At 40.3% G+C, this 16,555-nt stretch overlaps 1 protein-coding gene across 1 annotated transcript; it reads left to right on the top strand.

Annotated features, from left to right (window-relative positions):
* The first annotated feature begins 1,732 nt into the window (after positions 1–1,732).
* On the top strand, positions 1,733–15,515 carry drd2l (dopamine receptor D2 like). Its single transcript, XM_026372278.1, has 8 exons — positions 1,733–1,798; positions 8,417–8,810; positions 9,685–9,794; positions 11,238–11,374; positions 13,130–13,347; positions 13,573–13,656; positions 13,811–14,165; positions 15,317–15,515. The coding sequence occupies exons 2-8, from the start codon at positions 8,445–8,447 to the stop codon at positions 15,511–15,513; spliced, it is 1,467 nt and encodes a 488-aa protein (XP_026228063.1). The 5' UTR covers positions 1,733–1,798; positions 8,417–8,444; the 3' UTR covers positions 15,514–15,515.
* Positions 15,516–16,555: the final 1,040 nt, after the last annotated feature.

Raw genomic sequence — 16,555 nt, 5'->3', positions numbered from 1 at the left:
AAAGTAGAGGTAATGAAGGGATCTCTTCTAGAATGATATATTTTCTAATTAAAAATTATTGTATATTGATGCAACTGTATATTGAACCTAAAGAAGCTGTTGCTGGTGAAGGTGGGGCTGAGTTTATCTACTTTATATAAATCTATATCTGGACTTTGTTCAAATGTTAAAGGTCATTTGCTATATTTTCATCAGCTTCTTTTTCCATCGTTTTCCCCTCTGTGCCGACCATCAGTGTTAGTTAGTAGAACCAGCCTGTGCTTTCTCACATCATTTATTGGTCATTTTCACAGATCTGATACTTTTTCTTTTTTTTTTTTCCTGCATAATTTAAATGTGTTTTTTCATGTGGACTTCCTGTTCGACACCAAATCACGTAATGTCTCTGGAGCCATTTTCTTTTTTCCAAATGAAAAGCTGAGAGTACATGGTAGAAAATTGCATCAGAGCATTGACACGAGGCGAGAACTTTACATTTTCAAAATGTTCTGCTGATTGCTTATTAAAGTTTAACTGCTGTCTTGTAAATTTGAGGTTTTACCACTAAGTTACTGTTATTTCTTCAAATTAATAGCTTTAAATTATCAGTTTTATTCCACTTCCTCCAAGTTCCATGTCCTTGTTGCTGTCCTCTTTGCTTTTTCATCACTAATCGTCAGTGTTAGAAGACATGTTGAGCGTTTTATGCGCAGTAACACGCAAAGAATCAAACAGCCATGGAAATTATGTTTATGTAGTGGTACATAGTTTTCATAAATTGCACTGTGTTGGGCTTTAATAAGCTGCAACAACTGTGTTTCCATGTGCATGTAGACAATTAGGCTGCTGGGTCACAACACTGCTTCTGAACATTATGTTTATTCATGATCTGCTTTAATTCAGGTCTGCATCACTCAAGACACAACAGGCTTATTAACACTTACATGTCTTCTCTAATCTTAACCAATGTGTTTTTGTTGCTTAACCTCAGATGTGGAAGTCAGGATGGAAACTCTGGTTTCACCACATCACTTCTCCTGGTTGTGGTCTTATTCCGGATATGACTTAGATAGGATATAAGAAACCAGGTTAAGATATTAACAAGGCTTCTGACACCAGCATGTAAACATGATTCCACCTTTGTTTTGCAGTTATCGTTTCCTTGTGTTGTTAATAGGAAACTTAATGTCCCACTTGTTTCTGCCTAATTATCAATTAACGAGCTGCTGAGTGTTGCATTAAATGATGCACAGTGGTGACAACTCTCCAGACACTAAAGACACACTGAGCCAAAATTCCTTTAACATCTAAAAAAGCCAAATACTGTTTCGTGGACACATTTAAGCCTAATTAACATCAATCTCAGCTGAGAGAGGTGCGGTATTTGTCTTTATGTCTTTGCAGCTCTGCTCTGCTGATTGTCTTTTTCTGCAGGTATTAACTCTGTTTGAAAATCTGGGTGCACCCCATCCTCTCCTCTCCTCCTCGCCTCCTCCTCTCCTGTGATCCATCCTCCTCCATCCTCCTCCTCCATCCTCCTCCTCCTCCGCCGCCGCCGCTCGCCTGTCAGACTCCAGCCGCGCTGACCCGGACTCTACCTTCAACCACGACGCAGGAGAGCAGGAAAACCAAATGACTGAGGAGCGGGGACTGAACGGGTGTGTTTCCTCTCCGTGTGTGGACCCTGCACTGACTGAGGTCAGCGTGTGAGGTTCGGCTTCACATTAAGTAGATGGGATGAAGCCGGCGCAGCCAGTTTGTCGCCCGGTGTTGGTGAGAGGAGCGCGGACGCGAGTGTGAGCAGCGCTGCCGGGAGAAGGTGAGTGATTTCAAATGTTCCCAGAGGTGGAGACACAAGTTTTGCTGCTGTTTAACTAATTTAGATACGTTTCAAAGCACGTCTGTGGATAAGTTGTTGTCTTTTTTGTAATATGGAGTGTTTTTATTTATTTTTTCCTGTTGATCTTGTGCGTTAAACAACTTTGTGATGTGGTTAAACTAAAACTAGGGGCCACACTAAATGTATTTCTATGGTGTGAAATTCTATTCTAGCTAAAGCTATTTTTATTATTATGAATCTAAAGGACATTCTAACACATAAGGTACATGTCACTCACCGACATAGAGTAGACTAACCTGGAAATCACAAGTTACAGTTAATTACAGTTAACTTAATCTACTGCCCAGTGGCAAATGTATAAGAAATAAATATCCACATGGAAAACTTAGTTTCATAACAGAACTGTTGAAAAAAAAGGCTGTTAGACACATTATACATGTAAATAAAATAGAATAAATATAAGAAGATTACAGAAAAAGCAGCAGTAAAATGAATTCACCCTCCTCTCCCCTTAACTTCCTTAAAAGTTCCACTCTGGTCATTAATGCTCCTGCAGAGATGCTCCACACTCGGTGCACGGACACTGACATTACTCTTAAAAGGATTTTTCTTTTCAGCGTGAGGGTCCCTCGATGAAGTCGTCCTGCCTCAGTTTGGATTCATTAAACAGATGATACATATCTTAAAATGAAGCTCTCTTTTGTGATACCATCTAGTGGCCGAACGGCTGCAAAGTGTCATCAGGGGTTTGTTGTTATGTTAATAAACTCTGTCACGACCAGTCAGGGTTATTTTACCGGTCTGAAGCACTTTTTCTGCACACATCACTTAGAAATGACAAAGCTGGGGCCCCTCGCTTTAAATAAAAGATGACCATGATACAAAATTGCTTTTTAAATAAAACATGCTTGTGGGTGATTCAGAACATTGCCTGCAAGTTGAGGTCTCCACATGTGACTCAGTGATGATGTGATTCCTGTTTATTAATCAGGGGGAAATTGTCTAATAACAATTAGATTTTTCTAAATTGTTATTAGAGAAAGTGTTGATGACACACTGTGTCTACGACACAGATCGGCTCCTCACTCTGTCTCTGAAATCCTCTGTGACTTATTTTACCTCTTTGATCATTTTTTGGTATCTTATTTATTTCAGGACAGAGGTTTAGATGGAGCCAATGTTTTATTGATTACTGTCTGTCTCAATTTCTTGCTTTTAAGATGAAGCACAAAGTGTGAACCCCCACCCCCCACCCCTTCACTCACTCATACTCTGTTTGAATTAGGATACAGTGTCTTTAATGATGTGAATGTGTCTCATACCTGCTAACACCTGAAGTCATATACTGTAGTTATAATATATGATGTTGGGAAATCACAGTTATTATCATAATTGGAGCCGTGGCTCTGCACAGGCAGCAGATTGAGCGTATATTACCATAGAGGGAGGGGGGGTTGTGCAGTTTTAGGGCAGCACAGGGTGAAAAAATAATAATTAAGCAGCTGCACTTGTGAATGGCGCTGCACCGCCCCGTCATTTCATTACAAAAGTCACTGGCTGCTCGTTATAAACTGGCAGAAAAAGGAAAATGAGGAGTCTGGGGAGTGATTGAGAGTAGAAATGTGGCTAAGAAGTGTGACACGAGAGGGAATATTTTCTGCCCCAATCTCAGCAGAGAGCTGATTATACTGCAGCTCAGCATCCACATCATTCCCAGTGGCCAGAGACTCATTCCTGCCTCTCGCTGAAAGACATGAAAGATGTATTGCAGTCCAGCTCATCGCCTTTGTGAAGCTTGAAGGAGTCCTTTTCCAGTGGTATTGGAGGCCGACAAGGCCAAGGATGTAATAAACCTGTGTGTCTCCAGAGTGGAGCTACTGAGGAGAAGGAAATAAGAAGGGAGGCTGTGACATGTTGCTGAAGAAACACTTAGGGTAAAAAGGGGCATTAGAAAAACAGGACTGAAGGTGTGAGAGGTGTTCGAGAGCAGATGCATCAGAGCTCTGATAAAATGAAGTGAACAGGAAACTAACAGGGAAAATAAGATGTGATTGAGTTTTCAAATATATTATACAGCAGCATATTTAGTTTTCTTTCTTTCTTTTTTTTTTGTCAGATGCTAAAATGTTTTTTTTCCATTATGTGCCTTGTATCATAATAGGTTTCCACATTCTGTTATTTTACCCCATGCATATGCAAGTGAGAAAAACAACTGAGAGACTGCAGACATGAAGCAGTAGTGGAGCCAGATTAAAACCAAAAATGCTACTATCAATTGCATTGACAGGGTTTTAATATAGACTGCTTTATATTTACAGAATTTTATATGAAGAACAAATAATAAACAGAGAGATTTGTCACATTTAGGTATTTTTTAAATAAATAATGTTTGCATCATGAACTCGCTGCTGTGTTGTGCTTGTTTATTAGAGACCAGCTCAAACACTTTTCTGACAGTTTATTGTTAATAAACAGTGTACAACCGTGCTTTCTAAGTATCTTTTTAATGTTTCCTTCCATGAATTCCTGGGTGATTTTACGGTTCACTGTAGCTCAGACTTAAATTAGACTTCACTGTTCTCATAATGAATGTGAATCTGTGCAAAGTAAATTAAGGTTCTAATGAGCAAACGTGTCAAAGGAGTTGCATCAGAGTAGCTGCTTTAATCAAGCCTCAACATTACGTAGTTGGGAAAAACGTCTGCTCTGCGTCTCGCTTAGTCTCCTGTAGAACTCAAAGTCGTGCAGGTTAAAAGCTGAGACCACACGTCCACAAACCGAATATCTTAATTTTAGCTGTGATAGACTGGTGACCTGTCTGGGATGGACTCTGCCTCTTGCCTCGAGAGACACTGTCCTTCTCTTTTAAGAGCCGTCCCTGCAATTAAGGCTTCTGATTGACTGAAGACACCTGATCCAGGTAATCAGCAGTGGGCAGCACAGTGGCCCTCGAGGACCAGCGTTAGCCAACCCCAACTCTGGTGAACTCTGCTCAGGAGTACAGCTCATCCACATCATTTCAAAACCTTCTTTTTCCTAATATTGTGCAGGAATTAGTGACATTTACAGTGAGTCAGAGTATGAAAAGTAATCTGTAGACGCTATACAGCACAAGAATAGAGTAATCCTCTTTAATGTTACGTATGAATTACACACTGAATGCATCATGTTCTAAAACCAGTGCGTGCACAAAGTCATAAAAAGTTAAACAGACACAATAAAACAGTTTACACTCCATCCGCAGGTCAACCGTGTCCCTATAGTGATGTGATCTCATTAAAGGTGACCTTAAGAATTACATCTTAGAAAATCCAATAACATTTGTAGCCCTGACCTCAGGGGACCAGCTGCAGCGTTTTGTGTGTGCACAGTTTGTGACGATTTACTGTGGTGGCCATGTGTGAAATTAAATTGACTTTGCAGAGCAGGGATCTTTGCACCTTGTTTCTAAAGGAAACCAATAAACAAATGACTTACATCATAATGGCCTTCTAATCAATAAAAAAACACTTATTGTGTCACTTTAGTCGTGTAAAGCAGGAGCTAGGCAAACAGAGTTACTGGTTATATTATACATAAAGCTCTTACTTGTTCTTATTTGTTTAGCTGATTTTGATGAGCAATGAATTCTCTGTGTAAAGTCTTCTCTTGTAAAATTCCACACAACAGCTGCTATTGTTGACTGAAGTCAGAATGATTAACATTTTCTGATCTACTACGTCTATGACAAAGGTATGATCCAATTCACAGTTGCCAGTTTGTCAATATTAGCTGAATTCGCAAATTTGTGCAGAAGATGGATCTTCAGCCAGATGGTTAGTGTCAGGTAATAGGGTTGAGAGGTTAGGATTAGGGAAATCTGTGACTGGTGGTGTAGGAGACAGAATGCAAACTGCAGTCTTTGTTGTCAGAGTCCGTTTGTCACTTTGTTCACCTCACAGCTTCAAGATACTTCCGCATCATTCATCCATCCGTCCATCCATTATCTTAACTGCTTTTCATGTTAAGGGTGGCGGAGCCAATCCCAGCTGTCATTGATGAGAGACAGTCTATCACAGAGCTGATATATAGAGACACACAACCATTCATACTCACGTTCACACCTCTGGGCAATTTAGAGGAACTAATCCACCCACTTCAACATTTTTGGACTGTGGGAAGAAGATGGAGCAACATCTGGATCATTTATTTATAAAAAGAACAGTTATTATTTGGATGATTAGCTGTAAAGACAAACAGCTGCTCCTGTTCATGAAAACCACTCAATTAAGCACTGAATCAAATAGAAAGCACGTACCGTAACAGTCGATTTAGAAACGGATTATAAAGATTAATTTAGTTGCAGATTACAGTTAATGCATCTTCAATGATCCTGTGCTACTTAAATCCATCGTAAAGGGCAACACCACTCAATTTGAGCCTCGGCTTCATTACAGTGTGTTGTTATTGTGTCCTTCAACAAAATCCATGTATGTTAGAGGACGCGACTCAGTCGCATGGGTAGATTTGACAGGTAGCAGCTTTTTCAGAGTGTGATTAGTGTGACCGTATGTGATTAAAGATGAAATCAGCTCAACCAGCATTTTAAAAGAATTCTCTTCATGAAGAATCATTTTCACTTATGATTTATAATTATTGCTGCAACTAGATATTTTCAGTCTGTCCATCGGTTTAATCAGGTTTTCTCTGCCACCTTTGTGTGTCACCTCTGATGCAGCAGTGATATTAGATATTTCTTTGTCAATGTGACTTATACAGAGACATTTTGTGTTGCAGTTACGTTAATAGCGGTATTGTTGCTGTAGGTCTGGAACAAATAGTTTAGTTGGGTTGTTTTAGTTTAGTGAACACAGAAGAAAGTGTTCATTTCTCATACTGTCCTCTTTTTTGTAGCTAAAGAAAACTGTGGCACGCTATAGGTCAACACAGGATTACCTTGAACATTATACAATAAGAAACGTTTAAACCTTAGAAAGAAAAGAAAAACAAGCCTGAAAAACAATATTTAACATTTTTTATTTAGCATTTTTATGATGCCAACAGGTTGGTTAGTTATTGTTAGTTATGTTTCTCAGCTTCGTGTCGATATGCATTGTTCATTATCACAGGTCAAAGTCAGAGATAAATAATCTCGACCTGTTTTAGTTAAGGTGGCAAACATCTCACTGAATTCATGGGTGACCTTGGGAGTGACAGTGAAGTTAATTGAGGGCAGATGCAGCGTGTCAGAAGTCCGTTTCAACTTCCTGTCGCTGATAAATATTTGATTCCGCTTTTTGCATGTTGTTACACAGCCTGGTTGTTCGAGTGTGTCAGAGCAGGGGGGCGAAGAGATAAAAGAGGGGGAGAAAACTTCTTGTACCCTCATCATGTCTCCACTCTGCCGAAACACACAGACCTTCACCAGCTGAATACTAATGACGAGTTTGAAGCCGAAGTTTGGATTGAACGAGATCTATTGAACATTCAGGATTCCTGAATGAAGCTGTTTCATCCTGTCTCATTCTTCTCCGTTTCGTTTTTGTAATTTACCTACTGTGAACATGGTTTTTAATTATGCAAATGTTTCCCCACAAATTTCGCGATACTGTTTGAACTCTCAGGCTCCGGTTAGGTGTCTTCATTAATTGGTTTTAGCCTTTGATTCTTTTTAAAACTGCAGAAGCATGTCAGCAGTTCTGGAAATGTCAATATTTCTCCTAAATTAACCACACAGTGTGCTGCTGAATAAATTTCAAATGATAATTTGCTCACACACTCACGCTCTTCAAGCACTCAACCTCTGCAGGCTTCAAAATGCTGCTGTAAAATGTTTGTAATTTGCTCCTTCACACAGAAGAAACATAAAAAAAATCAATTTCTCCATGGTGCTTTTATACACTCGTATTGGGTAGAACAGATAAATACACTGTTGGTGCCTTTGTTGTGCATGATGAACATCTGTGACAGTCAGAGCAGCTGCCTTCTGCTTTATGTTCTGTCCTCAGCTCATCGTTAAATAAAGTCACTGGTTACGTTCAGTGGCCACGTATGAGTCGTAGATTAGAGGTGAGATTTAACAGCCTGAGGGACAAACCTGCTCATAGGCAGCAGCCAGTGATTAATAACGACAACAAAAGCTCAGCACTGAGTTAAAAAATAGAAATAAAAGAGATGTACAAAGAGACCAGTGGCAGTGTGAGTGAATGTTGTGGTTTATCATGAATGTGTACACGTAGACAGATGGAGTTCATGAAGTTCATTTTTACCTTTTAAAGTGATATTTTCTCCTTCTTTGGATTTAACTTACCTCTCTTTATGCAGAACTAAACGATCTTATCTTTTATCTGTGTTTCAGTCAGTGACCTTCCTACTTGTCTAGATAAGGTGCTGTATTGTTTGTATGCATGCCCTGGGTCTATCCTGCTATGAAGTCTCTCTGAGGTGAGACCAAAGACAAATTATCAGCTTTCACACCATAATAACCCCATTCCTTTTATTTTCCTCTCCTGTCAGATCCCAGAGCCAGTTCTTTGTTTGCTCTGTTGTGAAACACTAAATCGAGTGCAATGCCGGTCTTTATTTTTATTTTCTTCTCTTTGTCTCATCTCTTTGCAGCCATGTCCATGTCCACTGGAGTGAGATCATGACTTTATTCAATGAGTCAGATGACACCTCCCCTCCCTCCTTCCCTTTGTCATCAATTGACTACAATCTCACCCGGTTGGTCACTCATGACCCCTCACACTCCCCCATGTCCTTCCCCACTTCTTCCTCGATGTCCACGTCTAACTGCACCAGCTCTCCGTCAGCCTCCTCTCCTCCGTACAACTTCTACGCGGTGCTGCTGGTGCTGCTGATCTTCTGCGTGGTGTTCGGTAATGTGCTGGTGTGCGTGGCGGTGTCTCGGGAGCGTGCTCTGCAGACCACCACTAACTACCTCATTGTCTCCCTGGCTGTGTCCGACCTGCTGCTGGCTACGCTGGTCATGCCCTGGGGCGTCTACCTGGAGGTGTGTGTGTGTGTGTGTGTTTTTGCTGTTTTTATTTATAGTGTTTCTGCAGGGTCAGCATTTGAAATTTTTCTGTTTTGTAAGCAGGAAAAAGTGGAAAACAAACCCTCAAGTGGTGCAGTGTAAAGTGTTTAACTTTACATATTATGTCAACTGATGCAAAACATGGGATGCAGTGACATCAGATTTTAGGGCTTCAGTACTTACAGAAAGATTCTTATTAGATAATTGAATGCCAACACTGTGATGTATCCTAACATCTAGATCTGTTTCTCTTTTGTAAATAAGAAAATGTATAAATGATTTTCCTGATTAACATTGATTTCCTGTAACAATGAACAATAATTAGTATAATCAGCTGTAATTAATTGGAATAACAGTTTTTAATCTATTTGGTATTTAGGCCAATTTTATGTGCAAATCTTAAAGGTTCTTAACCAATAAATATACTTAACTTAATAATTAACACAATTAACATAATTACTTTAGTCAATTAGAGAATTACAGGTAGTGTTGCATGTGCTGTGAACAATTTCTTATTTCTACATACAGTACTTTTTATGCAACCAAACCATAATCCTTTATGAATATTGGAGATAAAATGTAAGTTGTGAATTCGCCAGTGAGTTGAATCACTTCAGAAGCAAAGTGTAATTAAATATTAAAGCTGCTCTATTAAGGGCGATAAGTTTGTATCAAAGAGTAATCCAGTTTGGTTAATATTAATGCAGCTCCACCAGTGTTTCAACGAGTTATATTGATCAAAATGTACGAAATCAGTGAAGAAATTGATTCTCTGGCAGATACAGAACAAAAAAAATCTAATTAAATGATGCAACGGTGGGAACCATAATGTCGCTTTGTTTTAATGAAGGTGGTGGGAGAGTGGCGCTTCAGTCTCATCCACTGTGACATCCTGCTCACACTGGACGTTATGATGTGCACCGCCAGTATCCTCAACCTCTGTGCCATCAGCATCGACAGGTGAATTGCTCTTTACTTCTGTGCTCTCTGTTGCTCTTGCTTTGTAGCACTCTTTTAGCAAACGCTCTCACCGTGTGTCTCTGTTTTCCTCCAATTTAACTCTCCTCCACGTTCCTGTTCAGCAGGAGAAGAAGTTAGCTGATGATAAATAATTTCACAGTGATTTCTGATCCAGAAGGAAATAACAAAGATGACAGTGAATCAATATGTCATTTCTTTGATTTGTGCTCTCCTCCAACAATGCTCTTGATTGGTGCAGGTTGTGCTAAACAAAGGGCAGGCAACACACAAGCCTGGATCTCCACACACGTCTACTAAAATCCATCATTCAGCTGTCATCGAGCAGAAGGTTAGGAGCCCCACATGCTGCAGTCATCTGTTTGTCTTCCTGCCTGTAATGACAGGTTTCCTCTGCATATTTTACAGGTTCCTCTGTAATCCTTAGGGTTTGACTAACACCACGCTTGATGATTTTGTGTGCACCCTTATATCTTCTTCATGTGTCCAAGTGGAGGTTACCAGCCGCACAGTGGGCAGGCAATTTGCAGCTGTGTCCTAATTCCTGTGACACAGTGACAGATTGAGGTTGCACCACTTTGAACTTGTGTAATTTGGTGCAATAACTAAAGATAGTCCTCATGAAAAAATATGCACTAGTCTGAGAGCTGTCTGGGCTTCTGTGACTCTGCAGTTGAAAATGAAACCAGTTTTACAACCCAAATAAAATCATCATGTTTGGTATGACAGTATAAAAGTTTGTGGCTCTGTTTGTTCACCATGTTTTCATTTTGATGATTTTAGCCATCATCAGGTCAAGGTTGAATGTAGTGCTAGCACATGTTAGGCTGCTGAAACACTACATTAACATGGGGAAACTCCTTTACCTCAGTTTGTAAATTATCACTGGAGGGTGTTAGCATTTAGGGTGAAGCTGTTTGCTCAGCTGTTGACTCTTAGTCTCTATATGTGTGATGAATTTTAAAACTATACCTTATGTTGCATATTACCTGAAACAATTAAGAATTCCTGGAAATTTAATCTGTTGAAAATCAAGTTTCATCTGTAGCCTCTGTGGCTCTGTGTGCACAGTCAGGATTGTAGCAGCTTACTGAAGAAGACTGCTCACACCTGAGCTTACCTCAGATGACTGTAATTGGTTTTGACATGCTGTCAGTTGTGTGTTTCATTTTTGTCCTTGTCGCTGTGAAACATGCAGTGACAGCTTTTGTCTGTTTGAAGGGAAACTGGGAATTTGCTTGTCTGTGAGTTGAATCAAGTCCCTGAGTTTACTTCAAAAGATGCGTGAGCATGCTGGTGAGATAATGAAATCTGAAGCTGTATCGGTATATGTTCACTCTACTCCACTCTGTGTTTGTGCGTGAGAGGAGTGCTGATGTGCTGAGTGTTTAATTTATTTATTTTTGTATCTATATACTCCTGCAGATACACAGCAGTGGCCATGCCGATGCTCTACAACACCAGATACAGCTCCAGGAGGAGGGTGGCAGTGATGATTGCTGTGGTGTGGTTCCTCTCTTTCGCCATTTCCTGCCCTTTGCTGTTTGGACTCAACAACACTGGTAACAGCGATGTACATTTGATCTCTCCTCTCAAGTTGCTCCCTGCTTTCTAGTTTAGGTGTTATTTTCTATCAAGGGCTGCAGACATGTAGTCCTGGAAGTGACACCTTGAAATTCAGTCGTGCATCTCTACAAAATAGGTGGTACTACAGAAGCAACACTTTACGGACTAGAAAACAGTCTGTATCTCTTCTGTGGTGCAATTTATTGTATTTACTGCAGAACATTGTCATACAATGGTTGGTCTTCTGCCCACACCTTAAGTAATCACAGTGATCTGTGGACTCCATTTCAAGTTACCTGTTTGATGGGATTATACAGTATTTCGAAAGAGTGTGAGGAATTGTAATTTCAATGAAGTACACATGGTTTGCTTTCATGGCATTATTAATTATAGAGTTGGATTGGTCGATTCCACTTGCCTGAGCATGGAGGAACAACATGGACATAACCATGAGGAGATGAGATTCTGTGCATGGAAAAAGCAACAGTGACAGGCTGAGACATTCCTGCCTCCAGAGGAACTGCAGCTTATATCACTCGCTCCAGTGGCTGGCAGTTGTTCACAGTGTATTTCTGAAGCAGGAAGAGTTCCTCCTGTGTAGAAAGTACAAAATCATCCAGGAGAAAAAAAGATTTGATTCAGATCAGTTAAAGAACAGTGTGTATCACCAATCCAAGTGGAAAATTATACGTTTTCAAGCGTCTTTAGAAAAGCCACAACAACATGGACATGTTTTTTGTTGTATAATTCACTGTTCAGCTTTGCCACAGCCGATCTATAATCACAGATCTTAATCATTCAAATGGTGACGTGGACACACAAAAGATCTGATTTGTTTGTTGTCTCACAAAAGCAAGAGGAGAAAACATGCTCAGCAGCTAACCTCCTCCTCAGTAAAGGCAGTTGTGACGAGAGACCTTGGCTTTGTTGAATGTTTGAATAAATGCTCTAGCAATGAATTCAAAGGAAACCACTTGAGAATAAGTGGGAAACAAGACATAATGTGAGAGTTGACATCATGCACCCTCAGTTGTGGGTCCAAACACAGCAAGATACTGAATGATGTAAGATCAAACTGAAAATCTTGCACTCTCCTCAGAAATGTGTTGCTCATACTGTAGATTACAACACACTGTTTGAAACACACTGTTTTTCATGGGCTGAGCATCATCACTGCACAACAAGTATCTGTTTTCTGAAGCTCACATGAAAACAGCGAACCAGTTGTCAAGGAAGTAGTAGCTCCTCTGGAGCTTGAGAACATGTCACATATTCTTTGCGTGTTTTTAATTGACCATGGGTTCTTTATGTTTGCACAAAAGCTGAAGTTGAACTAAACATGTGAACTTTGGAAACAAACCAATGATTCCATAAAGTCGCTGTTAAGACAATATCCATGGGAAGTCCTTATATAAAACTCATGCATTGTCTGAGAGTTACTGCGGACCATGTGTCTGCCAAGCTCCACACAGTGGACTCATCACCTGCAGCAAAAGGCATCATGTACGATGTGATGAGCCAGGTGTCTTACAACAAAAGCTTTGGCACTGGCCCACATTTTGTATTTTGATCACACTTGAGGGCCTCTGCTTTAAATTTATATCACTGCCAAAACCTTTGGTCATGACTGCATGAGTGCAGCTCCCTGGAAAAACAAGAGAGAGTGAGAGAGAGCCACAAAATAAGGTTAACTTTAGAAAACTGTACAATATTAAATCTCTACATTTCCTTCTTTTCCATCTCTCTATTAGCCAGTCGTGAAGGTACCACATGCAGCTTTGCTGACCCGGCCTTCGTGGTGTACTCATCTGTAGCCTCCTTCTACGTTCCCTTTATTGTAACTCTGCTGGTGTATGCGCAGATCTGCGTGGTGCTGCGTAAACGAGGCAGACGCACTGCCCCACCGCGCAGACATGGCCTGCACAACCAAGGTGGGGCTGAGGCGGGAGAAGGTCACCGACACAGAAAGGTAGAGTCCATACTGGCAGTGGCACAAGATTAATGTTTGCTTTTCTGTCAAAGGGTGTAAAAATTATTTGTCGGACTTGTACCTCTGACATATAGACAAGCAACGAAAGATTGTCGGGTTATGAGTAAAGGGTTGTTATTGAAATTATGATAGATCTTTAAATATTGATATCTGCATCAACTTCCAATACCCTGTATCAGTTGGAGCATGCTCCTTCCCTTTCAGAATAAGTGTACACAGCCAGAAGATGTGAAGCTGTGCACCCTGATCCTGAGGCCAGCCACAGCAGCACCGCAGCGCAAGAAAGTGGTGAGTTATATCATCTTCTGCCTCTGCAGTGATGCTCCTGTTTCCTGTCATCCCTTTGTTCGCTCTTGTTTCATGTTTACCATCAAACATCATTGTTTGTTTGTGCCCCAGTACCGACTTCCCTCACTGTCCTTCCTCACTCTCTGTTTGTCAGACCCTGGTGAAGGAAGCGGTTGTTCACCCACTTGAAGTGGAGCCCGGTCAGTTCCTGCCACGGACTGAGCAGAGTCTGGCTCCTGCCCCTGCTCCACAGACGTCTTCACACCCAGGACAGGCGAGGATCTCCCTGTCCATCTCTGTTGGTCCTTCTGCGGTTCCTCCGTCTACTTTGACGCAATCAGCCCTGATGCCTCGCCCCCCCACCCTTGAGGATGGCATGAGGGGACGTGAGGGATGGAGAGAGCGCAGCGCAGGCAGAGATAAATGGGGGATCACGAAGGAGAGGGTGAGAGGGAGGCTGTCACAGCAGAAGGAGCGGAAAGCGACACAGATGCTCGCCATTGTGCTCGGTGAGCAGAAGTGCAGACTAATTGGTGAAGTGTTTAGATCATTAGACCAAGTACACTCACATACACTCACTGTGTCTACATCAATATTTAAGCAGACTTTGGGGAAAAATGTTCATTTGCTTTCTTGCACAGATGAGAAAAATAATATCACTCTTACATCTAGTAGTTAAATATATCAGCTGAGACTGGCAGTGCCTTTTAAAGCTCACGATTAACACTATATCTTTCATATTTTAATACTTAACAGGCCCACATGAGCTTGATATACTTCATTTCATCCCTAGGCAAAAGAGTGCACATCAAAAAATGTTGGATTCAGCTTTTCAACTCTTAGAATTAGATATTTTCCTAATTATAATTAAGTCTAAAATGACAATCTGACCCGGATTCGCAAATGTAATGCAACTACTGTAATGTGTTAAATTCTACATCACAGTCTTTTTATGTGTTAGTTTACTGTTACTGAGCTTGTAAGAAAAAGAAAACTAGGATAGTATGTAGTAGTGAATACAAATAATTCATAAGCAGGTGTCAACAACAATTAGATTTCTAGAAATACTAACAAAAAGTGGGTTCTGTACTAAATGTACTAACACTTATTATGTAAATAGTTCCAAAATGTGTAGAACTTTATCAGCTACAGCTAAATATTTGAAAATTCTGATGAAATTTTCCAGGAAATTGGCTTAAAAAACACAACTTATAAAATAAAATGTTTCCACAGGAATAAATAAAAAAAAACTTTTCATGTGCAACAACGTGCAGTGTAAAATCTCACATTACTTCTATTCTTCATAATACTTAAATCACTGAAAAAGCTGTACTCGCTGTGGGCTTTTGTTGTGAATAATTACAGATAATGAAATGATAAATACCTGTTTAAAATGATCCTGCGCTTTCAAACTAATCTCATTATCTTTCAGTTAGAATTTGTACAAGCTGCTGTTGAGATTGTTGATTGTACTGTCTGTTTCTACCTGTCAGTCCATGTGTTGTTTCATTAGTTTTGTGATTTTATGCAAATTACAAAAGCACAAGGTGGTGGGATACTTTATTAGGAATATCTGTATAGTTTGTGCCACATGCATTGTGCTAAAAACACATGGGAGATCAGCACATCTTCTAAACCTCAGCCTCTCCCTGCTTCCAAGGTGTGTTCATCATCTGCTGGCTGCCTTTCTTCCTGACCCATGTTCTGAAGGCCCACTGCAGGAGCTGCTGTATCTCGCCCTCGCTGTACAGCGCCGTCACCTGGCTGGGTTACCTCAACAGCGCAGTCAACCCTGTCATCTACACAACTTTCAACATCGAGTTTCGCAAAGCCTTCATCAAGATCCTGCACTGCTGAGAGCTGGAGACATGACGTGTCAACTGTCATGAAAGAAAATGTGTGATGTTGGTGTGAGATCTGAGGTGAGAATGAGTAAAGAAAGTAAAGATAAAGAAGTCCAGACAGCTTTGATAAACAGGAAGGTGGGAATCAGAAAGTAAAATGGACAACTGATTAAAGTGACATATGCTGTCGGGAAAATGAAAGCCTGGAGAAATGTGCAGAAAGCAAAGATGTGCCACTTGTGTGGCAAGTGGAGAACAGCTACAAAAAACAAAAACAAGCTGGAAATATTTATGGAAAAGAAGACATGCAGCGGGTTGTGTACATACACTCTGTAAAGGGAATATATGAGGAGCATCTCCTGACAGCATCCCAACTGCAGGATTTCATTTACAGTGCGTGAGACTCCCCGAGATGTGACTGTGAATTTACTGCAGCACCTGATCTGTGCTCTCATTGTATTTTCTCATAATCTTGACAAACAGAATCCTCTGAGTTGCTTGCATGTATTTGTTTTTCTCAAAGGACTGGACTAAGTCAAGGAAAAGAAACCTTCACCTGACGGTCCAGCATGGACCATGTTTTTTTACTTTCTTACCCAATGCAAGGTTATTTTTCACACTTTCTGATAATCCACTGAAGTTACATCAAAGTAGAATTATTGATTTGGTGATTGGGTGCACATACAGAATCAGCAGACAGCAAAGAGAGATTTCATCCATTTTAATCTGTAGATTTATGTTTTATTTTATTGCTTCAGATACCTGTCCATACGTCAAGCCTTATGCTGTAAATAAGCATTTTACTGGTTCAGAACAGAACAGTTCAAACTATTGTACAGATCACTGACAGTAATAATAAAACATCTTCCTTGAAATGAAACACTCAACCTTTCTAACCCCAATGGAGACTTTCTATGCCTCACATTATACTGTAGTAGTATTTCTAATAGAATAAAATAACCAAAATATGTGGACAGTATTTTCAAATTAAAGTGTAACTTTAAGCTATTTACTAATTGATGTGAATTTACTCCCTGTCTGCAGTGACACCGAGG

This window comes from Anabas testudineus, chromosome 16 (genome assembly GCF_900324465.2).
Source record: "Anabas testudineus chromosome 16, fAnaTes1.2, whole genome shotgun sequence".
NCBI classification, from domain to species: Eukaryota; Metazoa; Chordata; class Actinopteri; order Anabantiformes; family Anabantidae; genus Anabas; species Anabas testudineus.
Note: the sequence above shows the minus strand (reverse complement) of the source record. Positions and strands in the feature narration are given on the sequence as shown.